Source organism: Monodelphis domestica, chromosome 2 (assembly GCF_027887165.1).
Source record: "Monodelphis domestica isolate mMonDom1 chromosome 2, mMonDom1.pri, whole genome shotgun sequence".
In the NCBI taxonomy this organism is placed as follows: Eukaryota; Metazoa; Chordata; class Mammalia; order Didelphimorphia; family Didelphidae; genus Monodelphis; species Monodelphis domestica.
In genome coordinates this window covers 481,118,570-481,146,229 of record NC_077228.1, presented here as the reverse complement: position 1 = coordinate 481,146,229, position 27,660 = coordinate 481,118,570, and the positions used below count along the sequence as shown (strand labels likewise).

Genomic DNA, 27,660 nt, shown 5'->3' with positions numbered 1-27,660 from the left:
GAGGAGGAGATCGGAAAGTCGAGTGTCCTCGGGAGGGTCGGAGAGCCCAGCCCCAGAGATTCAGCACCGCCCAGTTCCCGGAGAGCAAAGCGCGGGTTTGCTGTCAGCCTCCGGGGCTGGAGCTCCGAAGTTGGAACTGGAGCCAGCTCCTGGGGCAGGTGAGGCGAGGGCGGCTCCAGGGCCCGGAAGGTGAGCTGCCCCGCCCCCGGACCGCCCTCCGCTCTCCTTCCCTCGCGTGAAAGTGAAAGTGCCGTGGCAGTAGTGGGGGGTGGGGTGGAGTAGGGGGGCGGGGACGGTGGGACACCCGCTGCCGGAGGAGTCCCGCACCCTGCGGGGGCCATGGATGGGCTCGGCCGCCGCATCCGAGCCAGCCTGAGACTGAAGCGCCGCAGCTGGGGTCAGTGCGGGTCCCAGGGGTAGGGGACGGACTGGGGGCGGGGGTGAGGTAGGGGGAGGAGTGTCAGGGTGAAGGTCATTAGGGCACCAGAACCCAAGGTTTAGCCGGGTCCGGCGGTCCAGAGCCTGAGACAGTGAGGGGTTCCGGGGAGTAACGGGAATTGGGGCTGGGAAGTTTGGGGTCCAGAAGGGGATGTATCGCGGCTGAGGGTTGAGAAGGAAGGGGGGGGGGAGTCTGGTAGAAGTGAGAGTTAGGCGGAGCCAGCGAACCTCGGGAACCGTGGCGGTTAAGGGGAGTAGGATGGGGTGGGGTCATGACTAGGTTTGAGATCAGGGAGGAGATGGGTGGTGAAACCCACCGCCCGGAGGAAGCTGTTGTGGGGCCCAGGGCCACGTGTGCCTCCTGGCAGGAAACTGGTGGTGCAACCACTGACAACACATGGCAGTGTTGCCCAGCCTCGGGAGTCTGCTTTGGTCCTGGGGCTGGCCCGACCCTTGGTCCTAGTCCTGATCTCCTGTTCGGCTTTCAGTCCCAGTTCCCCCTTTACCTTTCACAAGTCGCTTGTGGCTCTGCCTGATTCTATGTAAGGCATTTGTGAGTCATTCTCAGTCCTCAAGGCACCTGACAACTCCGAGTTTGTGAGGGTGGCTCACCGCGTACCCCAAATCTCAAGGATTGGTCTCTTAAGGGCTAAACTGGCCTGATCTGCTACCAACATCCTGTCACCCAGAGCAAGTCACTTTTCATGCTCTAGACCTGTTTCCTTACCAGCAAAATAAGAAAGATGGACTGGGTGACTCTGAAGGACTCAATTTCCAGCTTTATCTTTTAATGGATTTAATTAATTTACCCATAGTACCCCCCCCACACACACACACACCGATCATGACATATTTGCTCTGTCGAAATGGGCTATAATTTTAGAGATGGGGGAAATTTAGTCATGTCCTGAGTGAGGATCTGGGTATGATACACAGCAGCCTGGCATTCTAGTATAGGAAGTGGTCTGGTATCCTGAAGAGTTTGGCAGTTGCAGTAGGGAGATACTGCGGCAGGATACACTTGGTTATTTATTGGGGCAGAAAAGCAATACTATTTTCTTCCTCTAATTATGGCAGGTCAAGCCTGGAGTTAGGGTGATCTGGGTTCGAATATGACCTCAGACACATCCTACTGTGTGACCCTGGGCAAGTCACTTAATCCCATTTGCCTAGCCCTTGCCCTTCCATTTTAGAGTTGATACTGAGTATAGCTTGTACCAGAGAAGTTAAGGGTTAAAAAAAAAAGTCTCAATGAATCAGCACCTTCCCAACCTAATTTCATATACACACACCCAAAAGGAGGAAAGTTGGTGTCCAATCTTACTAATTTCTGTTTCAAAATTGTATTCATTTTGTCCTTAATTCTCCATTGCCACCTTCTGCTCCCTCCCTCATGTAACTCTGTTTTCCTGGCTCAATGTTTTGTCCATTCCTCATACCCTTTATAGAATCTCCTAGACATGTCTAAGCAAGGGGAAAGAGCAAGGTATTCTGTGACTGACTGATCTTTTACTGGACCATAAAAACCCATTTTAAGGAGAGGAAGGAAAGTGGCCTTAGTTTGGGGTGCTCTTGAAAAGATCTTTTCTGATTCCACCATAATGTTTGAATGTGTCCTCCATTTCCCAAACCTGATTACTAACTTTGGAAGACTTCACTCTGTTAACAATGCTCTCCCTCCCCATGCCTTGACATGTTTGTTGGTTAATACTCTTGGTTCTAAGGAAGTATATGGGGTTTGTTCTGGAGAATTAAGGTTTTTCTGGCTTCAGCAGCTATTCCTGGTAGCAGGGAGAGGGAGCACTAAAATGTTGGAAATAGTAGAGTAGCCAGTCTTACCTGTCCTGGGGTTTGGCATCCTGCCTAGGCAAGAAGGTGTGCCAGCTCCTCTCCACCCCTTTCTTCCTCTTCCCTCATCATTAGGAAACTCCTAGACTTAGGCTTCCTCCTTTGTGCTTTTTGGGTTTAGTTCTGCTAAGTAGGGAAGGGGAGGGAGGGAAAGTGGTTTCTTCATTGGGGGAAGGGTCCTCAAAATAGTCCTCAGCTCAAAAGTAGCTAAAGACAGAAGGGAGAGAGAGGCCAGTTCTCTGATGCTTCTACTAGTCATCTGATCATCAGCTTTGGGGCTGGAAAGAATTTTAGTCACCCTCCAGTCCAACTCATTTTATAGGCATTTTATTATTTTTTTATAGACAAGTTAAGTGTTAAGTGAATCAAGGTAGGAAATGACATATCTGGGATTTGAACTCGAGTCTCCTGATTTCAGATCAGTCCTTTTTTTTCACCCCTAACACTGCTGCCTCCCTATAATCTATAGATTTTCAGTAGGGGTTCTGGGCAGAGCTCCTTGAGGGATGAAAAAGCATCCAATTATTGTAGGATTAGCTGTAGGCTGGTTGAATGGGTTCATCTTGGTGCCTGACTTCTCAGCAAAGGATTATAGGGGAAGATTATTTTCATTCATTCCATTTTAACCTAGAATGTAACAAAGTGATGTGCCAGATGCTTTACAATTATTATTTCTTTTGATCCTCCCAACAGCCCTGTTAGGTAGATGTCTCTTTTACAGATGAGGAAACTGATGCAAAAAAAAAAAGTTAAATTACTTGCCCAGGGTCACATAGCTAGGGAGTGTCAGAGGCTAGATACAAATTCAGGTCTTCCTGACTCCAGATCCAGTGCTCTAACTAATGTATAACCTAGATGCTTCTAGGAGTTAAAGGTTCCCTGAAGCTCTTCTATTGTCACTGACCTCTAGCTCTCATTCTTCTGTTTTAGATGCCCAGCTCAATATAGGTTCTATATTCTTTCTTGGGTCTCCCCTGAAATAAAAAGGAAATAAAGCAATACTCCCTTTTGGGACTGGGGCACAATAACTCTAGCTACCCTCCTCCCAACCCCCTGACACTCTTGCCTTGAGACCTTCTGCCCTTATAACTCTAAATGAGTATAAAACAAGAGGAAATGGGTTAGAAATGCAACATAAGGTATTTCTGAATGAGAAGGATTTCCTGGAGGACTGAAGGATGTTATCTGAAGTGATTTGAAAATCTACACAAACAGGAGATGTTCTGACATGTTTGAAACAACTGAATTCTATTCCAACCCAAAGGTGACCTCTCAAGGTCTGCTCAGGATTTCTCATTCTTATTTACTCACTTATTCTTGTCTCAGTTTCCCCATTTGTAGTTAGGACATAGTATTTCCTCAGACAAGGAAGTGGTCTTCAAATGAGATGTTACATTACACACACACACATAGGCACTAGACTTGGAAGAAGAGCTAGAATCAAATTCTGATCTTGCCATCTCTTAGCTATATGACTTTAAGCAAGTCAGTTAATTTCTTAGTGTTTTCATTTTCTCTTTTATAAAATGAGGGGGTTGAACTGCATTAGCAGTTTGCAACCTGGAGTCCATCCACTTATTTTTAAAAGTATTTTAGTAACTATATTTTTATGTAATTGATTTCCTTTGTGTTTTTATATTTTATATTATGCATTGAGAAACATTCTTCTGATCCATAAGCTTCACCAGACTCCTGGAGGGGGCCATGACACAAAAATGGCTAAGAAACTCTAAACTAGTCATGTCCAAAGCCCTTTCCAGTTCTAATATTATCTTATCTTCATGATTCCATTTCCTGGAAAATTCCAGTTCTGAGAATTTGACTTTGCCACTAGTTTTGGGGCTTTTACTTTCCAGTTCCTTCTAAACTTCCCTCAGTGAGCCCCAATGCCTCACCCTCTTGATTTCAAAGCAATTCAAGGTTTTTTTTAGAGATTTGCAGAGTCCAGTCCTAAATTACATCTTCCCCTTTCATTGCTGCCATCATCACAATCAGGTATATAATTCTGTCTGGTTCCAGTTGGCTCTAGATGATAGGGCTAGGAGCCTTCAGAACAAGTTGCAGAAAAGCAGACACTAATTTCATGTAAAGAAATACTTCCTAATAATTAAAGCTGTCCAAAAGTGTAATGGTTTGCTCTCTCCAAAGGCATAGATGCCAGAGCCTGTTGTTAAATTTTCAGTGTGAGCATTTACTCCTCTGAAACAGCAGATGTTAACCAGATCAGGGCTGTTTAGATTTAAGAAAGTGATAGAGAAGGTTCAAATCTGGCCTCAGACACTTCCCAGCTGTGTGACCCTGGGCAAGTCACTTGACTCCCATTGCCTAGCCTTTACTACTCTTCTGCCTTGGAACCAATACATAGTATTGATTCTAAGATGGGAGGTAAGGGTTAAAAAAATCTGCATTCTAATTTTCTCTATCACTTTGAAAAAAAATACGGTGTATTGGGTTTTGTTTTGTTTTTCGGTTCTGGTTTATTACTGCTGTAATACTACCCCTAGTCTGTCTTCCTTTCACTCAGTGTAGACCTACAACATGGCACACACAAAAATAAGTTCTCTATTATTCACAATAAAGCAGTAGATATACAGAGCAAGGCCTGCAGGCCTGTATAGACTGTACACAACAGGGGAGCTTTGGGTGGCTCATGTGGATCATGGGACCATTTTGATTGTGACTTGCTCAGGGTCACACAGCTAGAAAGTGTCTGAGGCCATATTCAAACCCAAGACCTCTCATCTCTGGGTCTGGCTCTCAATCTACTGAGCCACCCAACTGCCCCTGAATAATGCAGATTAAATTTGAAAATGTCCTTTTTTTTTTTTTAGAATCAGCTATTAAATTTATTTACCATCTCATCCTAGTCTTCCCCTACCCCATAATCTCCTCTCTCATGCTATATGGCCCATTTTCAGCATATTATAGAGGAGATTCTGGCCCAAACATGAGTTGGATTAGATGTCCTTGGAAGGTCCTCCTGATATGTAATTCTGATTTTGTGATTCCCTTGTATCGGAGTCATCTTATGCTTAAACATTTTTTTTAAGAGAGGAAAGAAATCTGTTCTTGGGTAACTTCTCTTGACTGTGTCTCAGGGCACAGCAGTTGCTCAGTTCTTCATGATGCCAGATGGAGATCTCTCTAGGGACTCACCCCTGGGGCTGGTGCCAGCTCTGACTTGAGCAAGAAAATTGAGTCTGTCTTTTCCTCAGAGCCCCTGAAAAGCATCAGGGGGGATTGAGAGAATGCCACTGCAGTTGTGGACTTCCAGTCCCCTTGGATAGCCAGTTATCAAATCTTGGAAGCCCCAGTGCCCATCACACTTAATAAATGTATGTCAAATGAATGAATGAATGAATGAATGAATCTCTTGCTTCCTAAATTGAGCTGCTGGATAGCTCAAGGAAGCCTTGGAGCAAACTCCACTGTTTTGGGGGGTAGTCCCCCCTCCCACTCCCCCATGTCAATGTAGGAAGTGAAGGGCTGAGAGTGGGAGAATTGTAAACAATTGGCCACTTCTCTGGCCAGCGTGGCAGGGGCTCCTGATGTCATTTCCTTGTTGGAGCAGCAGAGAGCAGGCGGGAATAGGGCCCAGAGTTGGACTCTGGTCTGTGTTTCATCATCAGAAGAGGCACCCTTAAGACTCTTGTTGGCTGTTGGGAATTGCCAGAGCTTCTCTTCCTGGTCCGAATCATTCGTTGATTTAAACAATCAGGGAACTATAATTGCTCTATTAGCCACTGCCCCTCCGTGCTCAGGACTCAAACTTGAAATCCCAGAAGCCCAGAGATCCATGTACTTTCTGGGTTTTTAGTTTGTTTGTTTTTTGTTGCTGGACTGATTAAGTGAAAGGCCAAGAATGAAGAGCGACCCAGAGCGGAGATCCCTATCCTTGAGTGGATCAGGTTCTCCTACATGTCATTAGGCGGTTATCGGCATTCCCAAGTCACTCATTAAACATAAATAAGCTCATTGCACAATCTGCTAGCTAGATGGAGGCTCTTGGCCTGGGAGCAGCTGGGTCTTGGAGGTGTTTGCTCATAACCTTTTCTCTCACCACACCCGGAGGCTCTTGGGAGGAGCTGATGTTTGAGCGGCTGTGCCAGGATGCCGTCTTTGTCGGGACTGGGGCTTTGCCGCCTTCCTGGGTCCTGCCACATCCTTCTCACACAGCTCGTGGGTGCTCAGGGAGAGGAACCGATTTCCCCTCCTGGAGACGTGATGCGGAGGACTTCTGGGGGAGATTGAGTAGGTGGCCAGAGACTGGGATGGATGGATCCTGCGTTTGGGGCACGTAGGACCTCGATGCTGATGTCTCGAGCCGTGGGAAGATGGATAGACCAGGGTTTGGCAGAGTATTCAGATTCTTCCGTCTTCGGCTTCCCCGGAGACCACGATGGACAGGTCTGCCCGCTGTTAACAGGAGGATGCCGTCTTCCCCTCTTCGCTTGGCTGACTTCTCTATTTTTGACCCACTCTTACCCTTTCCTCCCCTGTCTCCTGCATGAGTAAGCTTCCCTCTCCCTACCCCCACCTGTGCCACTGGTACCTTCTGCTACTAACTAGTTATGTGACCTAAGGGAAGTCACTCCTTCCTCTCTGAGCCTCTGTCTTCTACCCCTTCTGTCCAATGAAGCGTGTGGAAAAAATATTGACTCTGAAGTCAGAGGACCTGGATTCAAATCCCGGCTCTATGTGTCTTTGGGCAAATCATCCCTCCTCCCTAGGCTTCAGGTTCTTTTTCTCTAATGAGGAGACTTTGAGGTCCCTTCTAGCATTACATCTATTATTCCCCAGAACTCTGCTCAAATAGCACGAATAGAATTTGAATCTAGATCGCTGTTTAAGTGGGGATTGTGTTACAGGTAAAATGAATGGTTTTGTTAGGCTTCTTAGGGCTGCTTCAGTACTGGAATGTGTAGGGACCTGGGGCGAGCTGGGGAACTCCTGGGCTTCTTTGTTTCTACGTATTTTCCAAGTGATTTATTTTGTCTTTTCCATTCTTTGTGCTGGCTGACTGTTCCCATCCCAGAGTCCTGATAATATGGCTGAAAGGCAGCCTCTCTCTATGACTATCTTTCTTAGGTTTAGAGACATCTGAAGGCACAGAAGGGGTCTCCTGACTCTCAGATCCCTACTGTTGGTGCCTCAGGGAGCCTGTGTGAATGAGATCTAATCTTTTTATTTCAGTTCCTGCTGAGGAAACCTGTGGAGAAGGCAAAAAAGAAACAGAAGAGAGCATCAGAGAGTCCTCCTTGACCAACTACACAGGGGGACCACACTTTTTTGAATATCTCTTTGTGGTTTCTCTCAAAAAAAAGAATTCAGGGGATGATTATGAGCCCACCATAACCTACCAGTTCCCAAAGGTGAGGAGCATCTATTTCAGTTTATTTTATTTTATTTTTAAACCCTTACCTTCCATCTTAGAATCAATACTATGTATTGGTTCTAAGGCAGAAGAGTGTTAAAGGCTAGGTAATGGGGGTTAAGTGACTTGCCCAGGGTCACACAGCTTGGGAAGTGTCTGAGGTCCCATCTCTAGGCTTGGCTCTCAATCCACTGAGCCACCCAGCCGCCCCTTTCAGTTTATTTTAGGGGAGTGGGAGGAAGAGAGGGGATAGTGAGTTCTCTGCCTTTCCTTATTAACCTTGTTCTGAATTACCTGTTGTTAATTATTTATTTTATTTACATTCTTAATATTTACATTTATATATCTATTTTATTTTTAAACACAAGAATTTCCAAGTGGTAATTTTTCCTAAACCCAAATCCAATTTCTGCTACCAAGGGCAGCCCACATGTATGAACTTCTCTTCACTGTCTGAACTCAGGCCCTCAAGAGGCTACTTGAACCGTCCTCAGCAGACATGCTTGGGTCCAGTGCTCCCTTCTCTCCTCTCGGTACCCTGAGTGTTCTCCAGACTCCATGGGATACCCTTCAGATAACCTTCACCCTAGCTTGTTGCCACTGGAGGGTTGACACTCTTCAGCATGAATGTCTATGTGGTCTACCTAGTAGAACCTCCCTACTCCTTGGGCTTCTTGACCATCTCTTTGCTGTGGTTGTCAGTAGTGTGCAGTGGGAAGAAGGGAAGAGACAGATAGACAGACAGAGAGCGATTATGGATGTACATGTATGTTGGGATTGAGAGTGCAAACACTGGGGAACCTCCTAAGCAGACTGGGGTTACATAAATGGCCCTGAGGTCTCTTCTACCTGTGTATCTATTATCCTCAGAGTCCCATGCTATGTAGATATTTCTGACCCTGGGAGGTGGTCCTGGCCTCCATCTTCGCTGTATAGATAATAGGGACATCAATGAAAGTGAAACTTGGGTCCCCAGGAGAATACCAGGTCAGAGGAGGGAGTCTCAGCCCTGGAAGATCCACAGTGAAGCCCTAGTCAAGGTTTTTATGCTAGAAGCAGAGAACGCTTTGGAACCTTTGGTCAAGCAAGAGAACTGACCCTCAAGACCCCAGGAACCAGCCAATTCACCCAACTTCCCACTTATCTATCTGCTTCTGATCATCCTTTCCCTTCCAGCGAGAAAATCTGCTCCGGGGCCAGAAGGAAGAAGAAGAACGATTACATGGCGCCATTCCGTTATTCTGTTTCCCCGATGGCAACGAGTGGGCGCCACTCACTGAATATCCCAGGTAGGGACTCAGCATTGAGACTGAGGGGGAGGTCGAGGAAGGGTTCCATGGTCCCAGGGAGCTTAGGTAATTTGGAAGAAGTAGCTTCCCTCTTCCTTTTGGGAGTCTACTTGTGGCTCTATTTTATATTTATTGGAATGCATATACAGGGTTACAGCTCTTAAAGCTTAAAGTTGCACTAAGACTTTTGGGACATCTTGTATCTCAATAGATAAATGATGTATATGTACATATATGCACACATACACTCACTTATACATATGTGCACACATATCTATACAGGTTGCATATATATGCAATTATATATTTTTTGCTATTATACTTAAAAAAAAAAACTGGACCTATGGTTTCATTGATAAAGGAAAATCCTGATGAGGAACTTTCTCTTCCAACACAGATGGGCACCTTCTCTGAACTCATAGTCTTAGAGAGTTGTTTGGGGACACTGAGAAGCTGTAACTGGCTAGGTTCTCACAGTCAGTGTACCTCAGAGGCAGGATTTGAAACTGGGTTTTCCTGACTTTGAGGCTAGATCTCTAGCCACTATATAAGGCTGTTTCCTTCTCTCTGTATGTCTCTCTCTGCTTATCTCCCTCATTTACATGTGTGTGTGTATCCTTTGATATATATTTAAATATGTGTGTGATATATATCATCATTATTTTCCTTTTGGAATTATTTTCCCACTACTTATGATTTTTCCCGAATTTATTCACATACTCTTTCCTACCAGGTCCCTACTGACCATGGCACAAATTACGGAATAATATAATCTCAGAGTTAGAAGGGACTTCACGTGCCATTTAGTTATAGTCCTATGCCTAATGAAGCCAAAGGTTCACCCAAAGGGAAGAGACTAGAGTCTGCCAACCATAGTCCAACAAGTTTGACTTTGTTTTCTGGCAAAATTCTAGAACATAGTTTTAGAGAGATGCTTAGTAAACATTTAGAAAAGGAAACAGTAATCACAAAAAACCAACACGGCTTTGTTAAGAAAGGTCATGATGTATGAAATTCAATGCCTTTACTGAAAGGGTTACCAGACTGTTGCATCAGAGGGAATGTTATATATATTTACCTATATTTTTTAAAAAATCATTTGACAAAAGTCTCTTATGCTATAGAGAATAAGGAACCTTTGTACCACATACTCAATGGGTGAATAGCCTCTGCTAGAAAGATGCTCTCTGTAAATGGAAAGCTATTAACTACTCCCTTGAGATATCCCATTCCACTTTTGAAGAGCCCTGACCATTAGGACATTTCTCCCTTACGTCAAGCTGAAATCTCCCTCTCCAACTTCTATTCCTTGTTCCTAGTTCTGCCTTCTGGGGCCAATGCAGAACTATTTTCCATGACAAATATTTATAGAAGACAGTCATTATGTTCTCTCTGAGCCTTCTCTTCCCCAGTTTAAACATATTCAGTGTCTTCAATGAATCTTCATATGGTGTGATCTCAAGGCCCTTTATGATCCTGGTTGGCATCCTTTGGATGTTTTCCACTTATCGATGCCCACTCCAAAATGTGGCACCCCAAACTGAAAATAAAAGGCCAGATATGGAATGCCTTCCAGCTTTAAGAATGGGATTTACGGGGGCAGCTGGGTAGCTCAGTGGATTGAGAGCCAGGCCTAGAGATGGGAGGTCCTAGGTTCAAATCTGGCCTCAGACACTTCCCAGCTGTGTGACCCTGGGCAAGTCACTTAACCCCCATTGCCTAGCCCTTACCACTCTTCTGCCTTGGAGCCAATACGCAGTATTGACTCCAAGACGGAAGGTAAGGGTTATTTTTTAAAAAATGGAATTTACAACCTTTGTTAGTGTCCTGGACACTACCCCTCTTTTAATGGTACCTAAAGATTACAGCCATTTTATATGCCATGTGTCATTGTTGACATATTTTAAACTTTGTAATCCATGAAAACTCAGCTCTCGTTCAGATGAACAGCTATCTCATCTGCCTCCCTGGCTTTTTTCTTGTAAAGATTTTTGGATCCAAGTGTTTATCCACTTTAAATCTCATCTTGTTAAATTTGGCCCACCATTTTGGTCTGGTTAGTTGTTGGGGAATCCCAACTCTTTTATCCAGTGAGTTAGCTACCTCTTATAATTTTGTTATCTGCAAAGTTGATAAACACATTATCTGTGCTTTTTACTGAGTCACTGATAAAAATGTTCTACAGCACCAACGCCAGCCCTAAACTTTGGAGCATTCCACTGGCAATCTTTCCAAGCAGACAGAGATCCATTAATGATTACTTTGGGGCCAGCTCTGCCTCCGCCTAAATGTACTACTGCTTATCTATCCCACATCTCTACAGCATGAGGGACTTTCTCAAAGGCTTTCTTAAAATCTAGGTAAATTAGATGACAACATTCTTCTTGATGTACCAGTCTAGTAATCCTAAAAAAGGAAATAAAATTAATATGGTATGACCTATTTTTTTTTAACCCTTACTTTTAGTCTTAGAATCAAAATTAAGTATTGGTTCCAAGGCAGAAGAATGGGAAAGCCTAGTTAATGGGGGCTAAGTGATTTGCTCAGGGTCACCCAGCTAGGAAGTGTCTGAGGTTAGATTTGAACCCAGGATCTCCTGTCTTTAGGCCTGGTTCTCAATTCGCTGAGCCACCTACCTGCCTCTGCTTGACCAATTCTTAATGAAGTCATGTTGGCTTTTTATGATGTCTAAACCATTCTTCTAACAATATGTTCTAGAGTTTTGCCAGAAAACAAAGTAAAGCTCTTTGAATTATGGATTGACTTTTTTTAAACGCTTACTTTCTATTTTAGTAACAACTATAAGACATAAGGGCAAGGGCTAGACAAATAAAATTAAGGGACTTGCCCAGGAAGTGTCTGAGGTCACATTTGAACTCAGGTTTTCCTGATTCCAGGCTTGGAACTCTATCCAGTGTACCACCTAGTTGCCCATGGTGGATTACAGTTGGCAGATTCTAATATCTTCCCTTTGGGGAGCCTATGAACTCTTCATTGGGCTTGGAACTCTAAGCAGCTGAATTAGCCAGCTTGCAGGGAGGAGGGGTCCTATTCCCTACCATAAGGCACCCCCAAAGCGTTAATCGTCCCTTTACCTCGTCTTGGAGTTTGTACCTGCTAGCGATGGCCCCAGAATCTGATAAGTAACTGACCCTTGGGGGAACTTTTGGGCAGGGGGTGGAGACTAGGCAAGGGTTAGAGGCTCTCTTGTTTCAGGATCAAATCTGAAAATGTCTCTTTCTCTCTCTCTCTCTCTCTCTCTCTCTCTCTCTCTCTCCCTTTCTCAACTTCAGGGAAACCTTTTCTTTTGTCCTGACCAACATGGATGGGACCAGGAAGATCGGCTACTGCAGGCGACTTTTGGTACTGCTCCACCATTCTGCCCAGAAATGTTGCTATTTCCTTTGCTGAGTACCCTCCATAAATGCCCTTGCATCTAGACTTTGGAAGGTTGGATCATCCCCACCCCTGGTTCCCTGGCTGAGGTCTTCCCCCAGCACCCTCTACCATGTCCCTGGCTAGAGTTGGGATTGTGGATGTCCTTAGGGGCAGTCTGGCTCCCCTTACTCTTTTGATTTCATCCTCATTCTGGCAGCATCATCTATCATTCTATATCCTGGAATTTGGTTCCTTTTGGCCTTTTTCCTCACTGACCAGCCAGTTCTTTCTCCCTTTGCTATTTCCTTCTCAGTTAATAACCTTTCCCCTTCTCTGTTTTACTTGACTAAGTAAGATTTGAATAAATCAAACTTTTGAATGTCAGTAACCATGCAGTGGCTCCCATCCTTGAGTCTCCCATAGTCAGCCCCTTCTCCATTCCTTCTGCTTTGCCTATTTTGTGAGCCAAAGCCTTTGACTCCATTGCCCCCAATTAGGGAGATTCCTAGGAAAAGTCCTAAGCTGAGAAATCGCCTCCCTCCCTGTCTTTGTCTCCAGCCCGCTGGCCGAGGCCCCCGGCTCCCGAGAGTGTACTGCATCATCAGTTGCATTGGCTGCTTCGGCTTGTTCTCCAAGGTAGGGATGGGCCAGGGATTCCCCAGTTGCCCCGCCAGGGCTCTGGACCTGTTCATCCTGTTTGACGGCTCTTCTCTGACTGGCTGTCCTCCCTGTCTAGCTTCAACCCCTTTAAACCTGTCTCCCTGGAGTTTGAGGTCAGAAATGCAATTAAGGTGCCAAGAGGAGCTGGCTTCCATCTTGCTCACTTGCAAATAATGGAGCACACACACACATGCAAACAAATAAAATAGATTGAGATGGAGAGTGGAAGTTCCAACATGGCGGCAACAGTGCTAGACCTGGAAATAGGAAACCTGGATTCCTGCCCTAGTTTGCCCACTAATTGTCTGGCATAAGTCCAGTCACTTCACTTCTTTTTCCATGTTATCAATGAAGAAATAAGGGATCTCAGGGGATAGAGAGATGGATTTGGAGTCAGGAAAACCCGAGTTCAAATCCAACTTCAGACACTTATTAGCTAGCTGTGTGATCCTGAGCAAATTACTTAACCTCTGCCTGCCTCTGTTTCCTTTTCTGTAAAATGAGGACAATAATGACACTTACCTCTCAGGGTTATTGTGAGGATCAAATGAGGTTGAGTTTGTCAAATGTATTACACATGTATGTAGATGCAATTTTTAAATCATTATAAAATTATTTATTTTATTATTATCATTGGGGCTTAGGAAGAATCTCGGAAGTCATCTAGTCCAGCGAGCTCATTGGGCTCATCATATGACAGTGTGTTTCACAGGCTTGAAGGTCTAACAAGATTATAGGAAAATAAAATTAGAACTCCCTAGTTCAGTCCCCTTATTTTACAAAGGAGGAGAGTAAGGCCTAGAAAACTTAAGTGTCTTTGCCCCAGGCCCAGTAGATATTAAGGAAGAGAATCAGAATTTGAATCCTGGTCCTCTGGATGGCACAGCAGGTAAAGTACCAAGTCTGGAGTCAGAAAGATTCATCTTCCTGAGTTTAAATCCAGCCCTTTCCAGAACAGTGACCCTGGACAAGTCCCTTAACTCTCTTTGCCTCTATTTCTCATCTGTAAAATGAGCTGGAGAAGGAAAAAGCAAACCACTCCAGTATCTTTGCCACAAAAACCCTAAATGGGGGCACAGTCATAGACAGAACAACAACCTCTAATTCCAAATTCTGCCCAACATCACATTGAAAGTGAAAAGGCTTTTAAAGGTATAGCCCGATGACTGTTTAAAGAACTATTATTTTAAGCCTTGGGAATAGTCCAAGAAAAGGTATTTGTCTTGTGGAGGCAAGATCTGAAAATTCCATCCTCTCGTTGTTACTGGCCACTGATGGCGCCGAGTCTTTGCTGTGAGAGAAAGGTTAACTTGCCTTTCTGCAGAATAAATACCTAACATGGCAGGGAGAGCAGGACTTTCTGGCATGAGGAAAAAATGTGCATTTATAAAAAGCAATGTTTGATAGGATCTGAATCCAGCCTTTGGACTCCAAATCTCTATTATATTACAGAGAAACTTGGTTAGTTCAGTTGAAGGATGGTTCTTAATCTCCTCTTTTATGGACCCCTCTGAAGTCTAGTAAACACTACGGACTTTGTCAGAATAATATTTAAAATAATGAAAGGAAACACTCCGTTTTAGTTAGAGACTAGTAAAAAAGAAAGATGTACATTTTTTTCAATGTCATTTTTTTCCAGTCCAGATACACAGACCCCCCTGGAATCTATCCATGAGCCCTTGGGGGAGTCCATGGACTCCAGGTCAGGTTGGTTTTCAAGGGGCAGCAAGGTGGCTTCAGTGGATTGAGAGCCAGGTCCAGAGACCAAAGAACCTAGCTTCAAATTCTGGCATCAGATACTTCCTCGCTGGGCAAGTGACTTAACCCTCTTTGCCTAGCCCTTACTGATCTTCTGCCTTGGAAGCTCTAAGATGGAAGTTAAAGTTTAAAAAAGAACTCTTGGTTTAGTTGGAGTGGAGAATCTAGAGAGGAGAGTGAGCACCAGAGAGGGCACTGAAGACCTCAGAAAATTGGTCAAATCAGATAATGCCTTGGAGTCTTGGGTTTTCCAGTCATACTTGATATGATTCCCTACAGATCTTGGATGAGGTAGAAAAGAGGCACCAGATCTCCATGGCTGTGATCTATCCATTCATGCAAGGTCTTCGGGAGTCTGCCTTCCCGGCCCCAGGGAAGACCGTCACCCTCAAGAGCTTCATTCCTGACTCAGGGACGGAGGTAGGTTGTGTGGGGAGACTCCCCCCACGTAAATCAAGAAAGAAGGGAGTGTGTCCCCATACCCCAGGCCAATATTATCTGGATGGATGTGTCCTTGTGCCTCTGTTTATTCCTTCTCCAATTATTTACGTGTCCCCTTTTAGTAGATGGGAAAATGGAGGAGTTGGTGGCAGAGGTACCAAATACAAAATAGAATCTGGTGTCTTGGTTCCCAAAGCCACAAAGACTTCAGGCTTTCAGAAAGATGATACGTAATTTATTTCCTGATTGAAATGGGCTTTCTTAGCATCATGCAGGCCACAAAATGGGATCATTGTCCTTGTCTTTCTCTCTTGTGTCCTCCTTTCTGGCCTTCTGTCTTCCCATCGCACATCTTCCTCACTGGGCCTCCTGACTATCTCTCCTAGTCTATATCCCATATATAGCCTATATCCTAGTCTATATCCCATATATGGTCTATATCCTAGTCTGTATCTCATATATGGTCTATATCTTAGTCTGTATCTCGTATATAGTCTATATCCTAGTCTATATCCTGTATATGGTCTATATCCTAGTCTATATCTCATATATGGTCTATATCCTAGTCTATATCCCATATATAGCCTATATCCTAGTCTATATCCCATATATAGCCTATATCCTAGTCTATATCCCATATATAGCCTATATCCTAGTCTATATCCCATATATAGCCTATATCCTAGTCTATATCCCATAAAGAGTCTATATCCTAGTCTATAGCCCATATATAGTCTATATCTAGTCTATATCCCATATACAATCTATATCTTAGTCTATATCCCATAAAGGTACCATGACCTGGAGGGAGGTAACTGGCCGGTATCCATCCACGGTGACCCTGCTGTGCTCTGGTGTCCCCTTTCAGTTCATTTCTCTGACTCGACCCCTGGACTCCCGCTTGGAGCATGTGGATCTTCGATCCCTCCTGGGATGCCTGAGTCATGAGCAGATCCTACAAATCTTTGCCTCCGCAGCCCTAGAGAGAAGAATCATCTTCCTGGCCGAGGATCTCAGGTAGGCTCGGCTGTTTCTAGAGCCCATATGTGTGAGGTAACCAGACTCCCTGGGATTCAGGGACTAGATTGGGGATTCCCAAAAAGGGAACATGGAGAAATGCCATTCTTCTGGATCCTGCTCCCCACCTTTCCTTTTCCATAAACCCTCACTTTGACTCTTTAATCCCGGAAAAGAAAAGACCTGTCAAACTGGGATTTCCCAATCAGACTTCCCATTTCTAAGTTTACAATCCCATGATCCTTGGCAGGAGGTTTCCTATTTCCCTGCTACCCCAGTGTTGAGAAAGGTTTCAGATCATTAAAGAGCCATCATGAGTCACACTGAGGCAGCAATAACTGTACTCTAGGGAAACAGAATTAAACAGAAAAAAGAGGACGTGCTAGGAAAGAGGGGCCACGGAGCCATGGGCAGCTTGAGTCTGCAAACACCATCAGCAGCCCTGAATTCCCTAGATATAGAGTCCCATAATAGATGGAGACTTCAAAACACAGATAAGGCATCTGCCTTTTTGAGGTCGACAAGCCAATAAACCTTGAATTCATGTCAGAGAAAAGAGAAAGCTGGGGCAGGGGAAGGCAGTTGAGGGCCCAAAGCCCCAGGTTCTAGTTTTGGGGGAAGAAGGATAAATGATTTGAGCACCAAATGAATTCAGTTCAATATTTTATTAGGTTCCTGTCACATACAAAGCCCTGTGCTAAGGGCTGGGATAGGAAGATGAAAAATAAAACAGGGGTCCAATTGGAGAGCTAACCCTCTCCCCGGGGTAGGGGATGTCGATGCTGGGGGAGCCAACACACCAGGTTAATTGAGGAGAAAGAGAGCACCACCAACTGGAGGGACCAGAGAAAAGAGAACGGAGAGCCATCCTGATTGTCATAAATGGAGGCGGGGAGATGCCTTACTGATGCTTATGGGGCATAGCAGTCATTTTCTTTGGAAATGGCCCTTCCAGCCCCAATCCCTCCCATCCAGGAATGAATAGGGAGAATTCAGGGCCAGAGCCTTCTTGCTGCCTTTTCCTGTGTTTAGGAAGTGAAAGTAACTCCTGACACGCATAAGGCGGTCTCCCACCGCTTCTCTGGGGTGTGAATGGAGCCCAGAAGGTGGGGACTGAGTAACGTTTCCCCATTTCCCGTTTCCTTCCTCTCCCCACCCCGAGCTCCCCCACTAGACATGGGAACAAGGGTGAGCTTCCTAGCTGCCTCCACCATTTCCCATTTTCCTTCTCCTCCAAGGGGGATCTTCCAAGATGGATCGGGGAGGGGACTTCCCAGCCAGACTGGGTTTTGGCCAGATGCTCCGTGTCTCATTACTTGTATCTCAGGAAGCCTCAGGTAGTGCCAACAAATGGAAATGGCTTTTCCACTTCTTCACTTCCCAGAGTTCAGTGAAGACTGGGGGAGGGGGGGAGCAGGGCTATGGGGAGAAGGGTGTCAAGGCTGGGGGAGTGAATGCTCCAGGAGATGGCTTCTGTGGGACTTTCCATCTAGGAAAGGTTGGGTGGAATATTCCTGGAACTTAGGAGTTCCCCAAGTCATCTGAGTGCCAGCCTGAGTTTCTTGACCCTCACCCTGGGCTGAGGAGCCAGAACCCCAGCTGGGAGATGTCAGAGGTGAAAGAAACTCCAGACACATGGAGGGCAGTAAAGCTGGGGGCAAAGGGAAAGGGAAGAGAGGGAGAAAGTGAGGAGAGGGGGCAATGCCCTGTTAGGGAGATGCAGTGACTACTTCCTGACCCTACATTCTACTTTATAGACCCTATTTCTGGCTTTTAGTTGATGATGAACTGATCTGGGGGAAGGGAGGGTCAGGCAGAGTTCCTCCTCTTGGGTCCTCCATCTAGATTTGGTGCATGCCAACAGCCCCTCACACTTATGCCCTTATGGAGGTATGCCATACGTCTACCATCTTGCTCTTCTCCCAACTCCATCCAATGCTGACCCCATCAATGATGAGGACTGTTAAAATAATAACACGGGATCTAAAATTAGAAGGGACCTTAAGAGAGTATCTGAACTTTTTGGTAAAAATTTTGTGACCGTATTTTTAATAGAATGGATTTCCTTGGAAATTGTTTTTGATTTGACGGATTTGAAAATATTTTGAGAGGGACCCACAAGCTTCACCAGACCCTCTCTAAAGGGGTCCATGATACAAGAAAAGGTTGAAAACTGTTCCAATTAAAATTATCCTGAGAATATTTGGGGGTAAGAAAATAAATTTATTCATTATATCAGGTTTATTGGTTAGCCCGGGATCGTTAACTGATAAAGTGATATGGGTCTCCCATAGCTCTCTCTTGAAAACTGGTGATGACCATGATAGGCAGCCCAATAAATGCATTTTTAGGAGCTCATTTTTCAGTCCCTCCCTTGACCATCCCAAGACATCTTTAACTGGTGATAACTAATTAAGAGGTGGTCCATTCAATCTCTCTACCTCTCCTCATCCCCACAAGTGGAAAGGTCAAGTCCATAGGGACAGAACCCGAGCCTCCTTCATTTATTAGCCAAATTCTTTGGGATTCCCAAGGACAAAGAAAATGCAAAAAAGTAGCAGACTAGTTGGTATCTCTGAGACTCGGAGCCCAGATATAGGAATATAGAGGAATTAATACAGTATATAAAAAATAAGTTGTCCCAGAACCCTTGATCTAGGGGGAAACTGGGTGCCTCAGTGGATTGAAAGCCAGGTCTAGAGACAGGAGGTCCTAGGTTCAAATCTAGCCTCAGACACTTCCTAAATGTGAGACATTGGGTAAATCACTTAACACCCATTGTCTAGCCCTTACTGCCCTTCTGCCTTGGAAATAATATACAGTATTGATTCTAAGATGGAAAGGAAGGTAGTCTTTTTTAAAAAATAATAATAATCCCACATATATTTCCTAGCTGTGTGATCCTGGACAAGTCCCTTAACACCCATTGTCTAGCCTTACATTCTTCTGTCTTGGAAATAATACACAGTATTAATTCTAAGATGGAAAGGAAGGTAGTTTTTTTTTTTAAATAATAATCCCACATATATTTCCTAGCTGTATGATCCTGGACAAGTCACTTAACCCCCATTGCCTAGCCCTTACATTCTTCTGTTTTGTAACTAATGGTATTGCTTCTAATACAGAAGGTAAGGATGTTTAAAAAAAAGGGAGGGGGGGACCCTTGATCTAGTCTAACCCTCTCATGTTACAGATAAGGAAACTGAGGCCAAAAGATAAATTAAAAACAAACAAACAACTTGCCCAGGGTCACAGAAAGAGACAGTAGCTGAGCCAGGCTTTGAAAAGCCAGTACCCTCTCTACTCCATCATCTCCGTCCTTATACGCAAAGCTACGGACTGAGGAGGCTGCTTTCGCCCGGGGTTGGGGAGGGGCTGCCTTTGCCTGCCAGACTGGCCTCTCATTCTCCCGTGTTCTCCTCCCCAGCACGCTGTCCCAGTGCATCCATGCTGCCGCCGCCCTGCTCTACCCCTTCAGCTGGGCCCACACCTACATCCCGGTGGTCCCCGAGAGCCTTCTGGCCACCGTGTGCTCCCCTACGCCCTTCATGGTTGGGGTTCAAAAGCGGTTTATCCAAGAAGTTCTGGACAGCCCTATGGAAGAGGTACGTTTTCCTCCTTACGAAGCCCCGCTGCCTTCTGATGGAGGGAAGGGACGCCACCTCGCTCAGTCCTGACCCAGGCTGGACTCATCGCTTACAGTCCCTCCCCTGAAACTGACCGCTGGTCCCTCGTGGTCCAGCCTAGAGAGTAGAGACACGCTTGGGATTCTGGCAAGAACCGTGGAGATGTGCCAAGAGCCCTTATCACCCGCCTGCAAAACCTGGGCTTGCTTTCTAATTGGAGCGCTTGAGTCGTTATCCTCCGAGCCCTTTGGGTGGGCTGAGTGAATGAATTTAGAAAGCAAGCGATTCGGCTGTGAGCCTGACTCTCGGGGGAGCTGTTTGGCTGCACCCTTTTCCATAGCTCCAGAGGGAGACCCTCCACTGGCCAGTTCTCTTACAAGTGCTCCTCCCCTCCCTCTGCACACTACTGACAACCACAGCAAATCTCTCTGCACACTACTGACAACTACTGACAGTGTGCAAATCTCTCTGTTGCTGCTGTTGCTGTTGCTGTTGCTGTTGCTGTTGCTGCTGTTGTTGTGTCATGTCTGAGGGTATATTTTCAATATTTCTTTGAAGGGTTGAGAGGTTGGTTTTTTTTTTAAATATGTTATTCATTTGGTTTTCAGTTATGTCTGACTCTTTATGACCCCATTTGGGGTTGTCTTGGCAAAGGAGTGGTTTCGCCATTTTCTTCTTTAGATTATTTTCCAGATGAGGGAACTGAGGCACATTTCCTAGATGAAGATACTTATTCAGCCAGGGATAGAGCCAAAGGAAGAACCCAAGATCCTGGAATTATTTACTGTTATTGTTGTTGTTATTGTGTCTTGCCTGAGGGTATGTTTTCAAGATTTCTTTGAAGGTTTGAGAGGTTGGTTTTTGTTTTTGTTTTTTTGAAGTGTTATGGAGTTGTTTTTCAGTTATGCCTGACTCTTTATGACCCCATTTGGGGTTGTCTTGGCAAAGATACTGGAGTGGTTTAGCCATTTTCTTCTCTAGATCATTTTCCAGATGAGGAAACTGAGGCAAACAAGGATAAGAGACTTTCCCAAGGTCACACAGCTAGTAAGTATCTGAGGTCAGATTTGAACTCCTGTCCCAGCAGCTCTCTCCACTTTACCACCTCTAGTCCTAGAGAGCATAAAATCAGAAAGCTGGTCTGACGTTGATTTATTTCTCTTCCTTCTCTCTCCCCAAGCAAATTTCTTTTCTGCTTACTCTGCAGTACAAGTGTTCTCATTTAAGGAACAGCCTCAGCCTCATGACCTGGGGGTGGGAATAGGGAGCACTCCCTATGCGTTGGGCAATGAGTTAAAATGGCTCAATTTCTGAGGTTTTGAAATATCCTGACCTCAGCTCCAAGGTCCTCAGGAGCTGCGGCTCTTCTGGACGCCAGAGAGGAAGCAACACCCCTTCCTACCCTAATAACCAGCTCCTTCTTCCCTAACGTCCCTCCCCTACACGCACAGACCCCACCTCCCCTGCCAAGACTGTTGGCAACTTTGCAGAACCCGTCAGTGAAACAAAGCCAAGTGGGGGAGGAATCTCTCCATCTTTGTAGATTTTCATTTTCAGGACAAAAACATAACAGAAGGTTAGAGAGTCAAGTCAACAGACATTTCTAAGTACCCACTCTGTTGTTAGGGGCAGCTAGGTGGTGCCACAGGGCACAGAGTGCTGGGTCTGGAGTCAGGAAGACTCATTTTCTTAAGTTCAAATCCGACCTCAGATGCTTATGAGCTGGGTGACCCTGGGCAAGTCACTTAGCCCTGTCTGCCTCAGTTTTCTCATCTGTAAAATGAGCTGGAGAAGGAAATGGCAAATGACTCCGGTATCTTTGGCCAACAAAACCTCCAATGGGATCATGTAGAATTGGACATAACTGCAAATGACTGAACGGCAATTATGTGCAAAGAAATGCAATTCCTGCCCTCTACTTGGAGAAACGAGATCCAAAAAAAGCTGTGTATAAACACGATGCATCCAGGAACCATAGCAAGGAGGCAAGCTCCCAAACTAGGAAGATTTTCTTTGCAGAAAAGCATTCGAGACCATTAACATGTTTATGAACCCCTAAACTGATGGAGTGGCTATTTAAAAAAACCTGACAGATGCTGCGTTTAGAAGGAGAAAAGTGATTTTATTGATGTAGGGAACTCTGGCATACTGCAGGCACCAATGCTTCTCCCTGCAATTTAAATCGCCTAGACCCAGTAATCTGCCCAAGGTCATGGGGCAAGGATATACCTCAGGTCTTGAACCCAGGCTTTCCTGACTCTCAGGCTGCCTCTTTGTCCTCAGTGTCATTCTCTCTTTACAAAGCACTCTATAAACAATAGCTGGGTCTTTTTTTTTTTTTTTGGTCTGGGTGTGGGATTTTATTGGTGTAGAAACTTCCCACTATGCAGATTGACAAATATAAGAGTTTTTGGATAATTGCCTGAGGCACCGTAAAGTTAAGTGACTTCCCCAGCCACAAAGCAGGATGTGTCAGAGGTGAGATTTGAACTCAGGTCTTCCTCTATGGCCATCCCTCTATTAGCCATGCCATCTTGCTTTTCATCAGGTATTGTCATCATCTCCCCAAGCCGGGCAGCGACTCCTTTTCTTTTCCTGGGACAAGTCTTCTCCTTTCTCCTTTCCCTCTTCCCAGCTTCTGTGTGATGAGGTGGGTCAGGCTTCCCAGAAGTTAATGAGGGAGCAGAACAGAGCAGGTTCTATTTTTTTTTTTTTAGGTTCTTGTCTTTAAAGGTTACACACTAGGTGGTCAGAGATGAAGGGAAGTCTGCCTCTTCTTTGTTCATGGAGACAGGGGTGTTCCTAAGAGAGGGCAATAAGGGTTTTATCCCAGGGCAGAAATTTACAGCACTTTCAGGCATCCATGAGCACAGAAACAACTGAGATTAGTGCCTAGTTAGCAGGAGAAGGGAAACTAGGGCACTACCAGATGGCAACTTTCTGTCTCTCCTCCAACTACCCATCTTCTGTTGCCAGTGGGTACACCCCAGGTCTTTCTGACCCATTCCTCCCTCTCCCTCTTACATCTCCAGTCCCCCACAACTGGATTTCTTACTGTGGCTCTGATTGAGAATAAATGGCATGAGGTAGTGATGGACCTGCTCTGGTTTCGCAATGGATCTGAAGAATTCCCTTATTATTTAATTAAATGAGCATTTGCAAAAGCACCTACTAGATACAAAGCTCTGGAAGTACAGACAAAAGCAAAGTTTCTTTGGCCCTCATCCTCCTTCCTGCTCTCACATCTGCCTTAGTCTGCTTGGTTTCTGCCAGGAAGAGTGTTGAGGTTTCCCTGGGGCTGGGGATGCAGGCACAGCCTCAGGGGAAGAATAGGAAGGGAAGGAGAAGGGAAATGGGAGAGGAAAGAGGGTAAGGAAAGAAGCATTTTTATTAGCACTTACTGAATGTGTGCCTGCCCCTGTGTGAAGCATTTGTACTTCACAAATTCCATCTCACTTGAGAATTTGGGCCAAGTCCCTGTGAGGCACTGAATGAAAGGGATTTCTTGTTTCTTTCAGGTTCTGCTGGTGGATCTGTGTGCAGGCACCTTCTTAAAGTCAGTAAGTCACTCCCTCCCCCTCTTCCCCCCCATGCCCCACTATCCGTCCCCTTCTATCATGCCTGACCTTCATTTGGCCACTCAACAGACCTAGATTGGGCATGGACCAAATGCCAGGTACTTACTAAGTAAGATGCTGAGAAGGATGGAAGAAGCCTGTAAGACAGTTTCTGCTCTGCACGAATTTTATAGCCTAGTTGGGCTCTGAGATGTGCCCACAGAAACTGTCTAAAACAATAATGGCAATATAAAACAGATAAGTGCCATGAGGAGAAGAAACAAAAGAATTCTGGGAAGGAGAGAACTTTGTTAGTCTTTGTTGGATTCAGATACAAACTGAAACCTAAAGGAGAGTTGATGGGTGTCTTTCAAGCCTGGATGAATGTTGTGGTGATAGGGGTTATAGGGAGACATCTATATTCCCTTCTTCATTCTCCCCTCCCTTCCTTCTTTTTCTTCCTTCCTTTCTCTCATCCCTTCCTTCTTTCCCGATTTCTCTCCTTCCCTTCCTTCTCTCTCTCTCTCTTTCTTTCTTTCTTCCTTTCTCTTGGTTTCTTTTTTCTCTTTCTTTCTTCCTTCTTTCCTTCCTTCCTTCTGCTTGGTTTTTTTCTTTTTCTCTTTTTCTCTTTCTCTCTCTTCCTTTCTTTTTCTCTCTTTTCTTTTTTCTTTCCTTCCTTCCTCTTGGTTTTTTCTTTTTCTCTCTTTCTTCCTCTTGGTTTCTTTTTTCTCTTTCTTCCTTCCTTCCTTCCTTCTTCTTGGTTTTTCTTTTTCCCTCTTCCTTCCTTCCTTTTGGTTTCTTCCTTCCTTCCTTCCTTCCTTCCTTCCTTCCTTCCTTCCTTCCTTTCTTTCTTTCTTTCTTTCTTTCTTTCTTTCTTTCTTTCTTTCTTTCTTTCTTTCTTTCTTTCTTTCTTTCTTTCTTTCTTTCTTTCTTTCTTTCCTCCTTCCTTCCTTCCTTCCTTCCTTTCTTCCTTCCTTCCTTCCTTTCTTTCTTTCTTTCTTTCTTTCTTTCTTTCTTTCTTTCTTTCTTTCTTTCTTTCTTTCTTTCTTTCTTTCTTTCTTTCTTTCTTTCTTTCTTTCTTTCTTTCTTTCTTTCTTTCTTTCTTTCTTCCTTCCTTTCTTTCTTTCTTTCTTTCTTTCTTTCTTTCTTTCTTTCTTTCTTTCTTTCTTTCTTTCTTTCTTTCTTTCTTTCTTTCTTTCTTTCTTTCTTTCTTTCTTTCTCTCTCTCTCTCTTTCTTTCTTTCTTTCTTTCTCTCTTTCTTCCTCTCTTTCTTTCCCCTTCTCTATTTCTCTCCCTCCCTCCTTCCTTCCTTTCTTTCTTTCTTTTCCACTCTTCCAGAGATTTTTTTTTGGGGGGAGGGAGATAGGTCTAGATCTTTGATTTCACTGATATAGAGAACTTTTCTATATGATATGGAGACTTTTTCCCATTGATACCTGTTGGTAATTTATCATCAACTGTAGTTAGAGTTGTTTAAGGGAAATATAAGGTTGTGAATTACCCAAAGTCACAAAGCTAATATGTTTTTATTTTATTTTTTAAACCTGTACCACAATATTGTATATTGGTTCTAAGGCAGAAGAGCAGTAAGGGCTAGGCAATGGTGGTTAAGAGACTTGTCCAGGGTCACAGAGCTAGGAAGTATTTGAGACCAGATTTGAACCTAGGACCCCCGCATCTCTAGGCTTGGCTCTCAATCCACCGAGCCACCTAGTTACTCCCCTAATACAATTTTAGAGGTAGGACTTGATTTCCCATTCTCGCCAATCTCCAATTGCCTCTCCCCACTTTCCTTCTGCCTACCCTCCCCCATTTGAACTATGAGCTAATTTTTAATCCTCTCTTAGGTTGGAGATGAGGGGGACGTCTTGCCACCCAAGCTGCAGAATGACATTTTGACTTCTCTTGCCCAGGGGAATAATGACCTGCAGAGTAAGTCCAAGAATCCCATCTTCTTCCTTCAAATTCACTTTTCTGCTTTGTCTACTCAGCACTCCCAAGTATCCAAGAAAACTTGGGCCTTCAACCCTGAGGCAGGCTCTCCTGGAGGGAAATAGCAATTTTATTTGGCAAAACCATGGTCCCAAGTCCACAAAACTGGTGGACCCAATGTCCTCACTTCTGCACTGCCAACTGGCCAAGGAGGGAACCAGGAGCCACTTTCCACACCTCCCACTTAAATTTTAATCTGAGATACACAAGGAATTCAACCTTTGGTGAAGGCTACACCCTCCACTCTTTCTGTAGAGCCCTGCTTCTTCCTTCTGAGTAAGAGAGACAGTGAATGAACCTGTCTTGAAAGGATTTCTATGTCTTTGCAGCACTGGAACAGATCAATGAGCATGTCTCAGGTCCTTTCGTGCAGTTTTTCATCAGGACTGTGGGCCATTATGCCTCCCACATCAAGTGGGGGTCAGATAGGCAAGGCCACTTCCAGGAGAAATCCTTCTGTAAAGCCCTGACCTCTAAAACAAAACGTCGGTTTGTGAAGAAATTTGTAAAGACGCAGCTATTCTCCCTTTTCATCCAGGAAGCAGAGAAGAGCAGGACATCCCATGCAGGTGAGCACTTTCACACCAATGTAAGTTTAGATCCAGTTACCTGGACCAAGGCCCAGATCAGAGAATCCCTGCATGTGTGTGGAAGGGGAAAAGGAAAAGGCAAAGGAAGGCAGGATAATGTGAGAATCCCTGCATGTGTGTGGAAGGGGAAAAGGAAAAGGCAAAGGAAGGCAGGATTATGTGAGAATCCCTGCATGTGTGTGGAAGGGGAAAAGGAAGGCAGGATTATGTGAGAATCCCTGCATGTGTGTGGAAGGGGAAAGGCAAAAGGCAAAGGAAGGCAGGATTATGTGAGGAGGACATTGACCCAGAAGCCTGGGGTGGGGCACTTTAAACTTTTCCAGGAGGGTGAAGGACAAACATCTGGAAACTGTTCCTTTCTCTCCATGATATAGGGCTAGTTTCTGCACCAGAACCTGGAGGAACAAGGGAGCAATCCTTATTTTTTAGCCCAAATCTCCCGTTAATAAATTCTCTCCATTTTGGAAAATGGCACAGAGCATCCATTTCTACATTGATTCTGTTTCTAACTTTCCAGCCTTCAACTTCATACCTTCCCTTCTCTCTCTCTTCTTACTTTTCAGCTGTCTTCTCCATTGGAATGTAAGCTCCTTCTGTCTTAAGAGTTATTAGTAAGACTAAAATTAAGGTTTTTACAACAAAAACTCCATGGGAAGAATTTAGGAGGCATCTGCCAGGATGGGTGAATATTTTCTGCTTATGTTCCCTCGGTGGGACCATCTGACGGGTCTATCTGGTTCCACAGGGTACTTCCGACAGAAAATCACTGAATATGAGGAACAGAAGAAACAGAAGAAACCAAAAGAAAAGACTGTGAATAAGTGATGTGGGAGAGCAGGGTCACTACTCAAGCCTACGGCCCAGCTCTGTCTGCAGAGGACTTGGACTCTGTCCTGAGCCAGCGCTGGTTTGGTCTCGGGACCCCAGCATCGTCAGGTTCAAGGATGGGTTACTTTTGGCAGCCAAGCCCTGTTTCCAGCTGGTACTTGGAGCTGGTACTCAGGATCTTCAGGGGGACCGGCTTTTTCCTTCCTGAGAAGAGATCCCAGGGCGCTCTCCCCTTGTTTTCTGGAGGGGATGCCAAATCAGGCGGTGATTAGGTAATAGCTACTGTGACTCCCCTGGGTATTCTCTGTCCTAGAAATTCTGGGCCTGGTGTGTTGCTCCTTCCTTAGGGACTAATATACTCAGCATCCAGTATGGTAAGTGCAGAGAACAGCTTTCACCCAGAGGCTCAAACCTTTAAAAAAACAACCTGTAAGAATGTGAATAAAGGTAGAAAATGTTGATGTTATTCGGCTTCTTTCATGGGTTTCCCAGTACAGATGGGGGAGGTGATCAACTGAACCAGAGTTGGAAAGCATGGCTTTCCAGAGTCATTGCATCCAGAATTATTTCAGGTTCACACTTTCCTTTATGCTAAGAGTTATAGGTCATTGGATGTTTGTGTTGATGGACAAAGTAGGTTCCAATGACTCCCCCATTATGCCCCTAAAATTGTTTGCCCTCTTTCTTACCTACATGCATTCTCTGAGCCATGGAGTTAAGAGTGTGAGGCCATTGAATGCCAACACTAGTACAAGAGGCTTCTTTGGAGATGGCACCACCTTGGCTGTGACGGTGGCCAGAGTATAAAGGGCAGTCCACAGGAGATTTATAGTAGATTATATTATTATTATTATAGATTTATAG

The 27,660-nt window shown here is 44.8% G+C and overlaps 1 protein-coding gene across 3 annotated transcripts; it reads left to right on the top strand.

Annotated features, from left to right (window-relative positions):
* DENND2D (DENN domain containing 2D) lies at nucleotides 1–27,255 on the top strand. Of its 3 annotated transcripts, none has more exons than XM_016429637.2 (12): nucleotides 1–189; nucleotides 7,480–7,658; nucleotides 8,837–8,949; nucleotides 12,243–12,312; nucleotides 12,886–12,963; nucleotides 15,025–15,165; nucleotides 16,055–16,203; nucleotides 19,631–19,808; nucleotides 23,348–23,389; nucleotides 25,234–25,318; nucleotides 25,708–25,947; nucleotides 26,714–27,255. In XM_016429637.2, exons 4-12 carry the CDS (start codon nucleotides 12,271–12,273, stop codon nucleotides 26,791–26,793), a joined length of 1,035 nt encoding a protein of 344 aa, XP_016285123.2. In that variant the 5' UTR covers nucleotides 1–189; nucleotides 7,480–7,658; nucleotides 8,837–8,949; nucleotides 12,243–12,270; the 3' UTR covers nucleotides 26,794–27,255. The 3 variants fall into 3 exon arrangements, with proteins under 3 accessions (XP_016285123.2, XP_056675178.1, XP_056675177.1); XM_056819200.1 differs by having other exon boundaries at nucleotides 69–397; XM_056819199.1 differs by lacking the exon at nucleotides 1–189 and adding an exon at nucleotides 5,712–6,693.
* Nucleotides 27,256–27,660: the final 405 nt, after the last annotated feature.

Excerpts from the sequence above, each read along its gene's own strand:
- DENND2D (XM_056819199.1), top strand. The coding sequence starts at position 6,621 with ATGGATAGACCAGGGTTTGGCAGAGTATTCAGATTCTTCCGTCTTCGG. Across the intron at positions 15,166-16,054 it reads TTCCTGACTCAGGGACGGAG|TTCATTTCTCTGACTCGACC; the intron begins GTAGGTTGTGTG and ends GTCCCCTTTCAG. Across the intron at positions 23,390-25,233 it reads CAGGCACCTTCTTAAAGTCA|GTTGGAGATGAGGGGGACGT; the intron begins GTAAGTCACTCC and ends ATCCTCTCTTAG.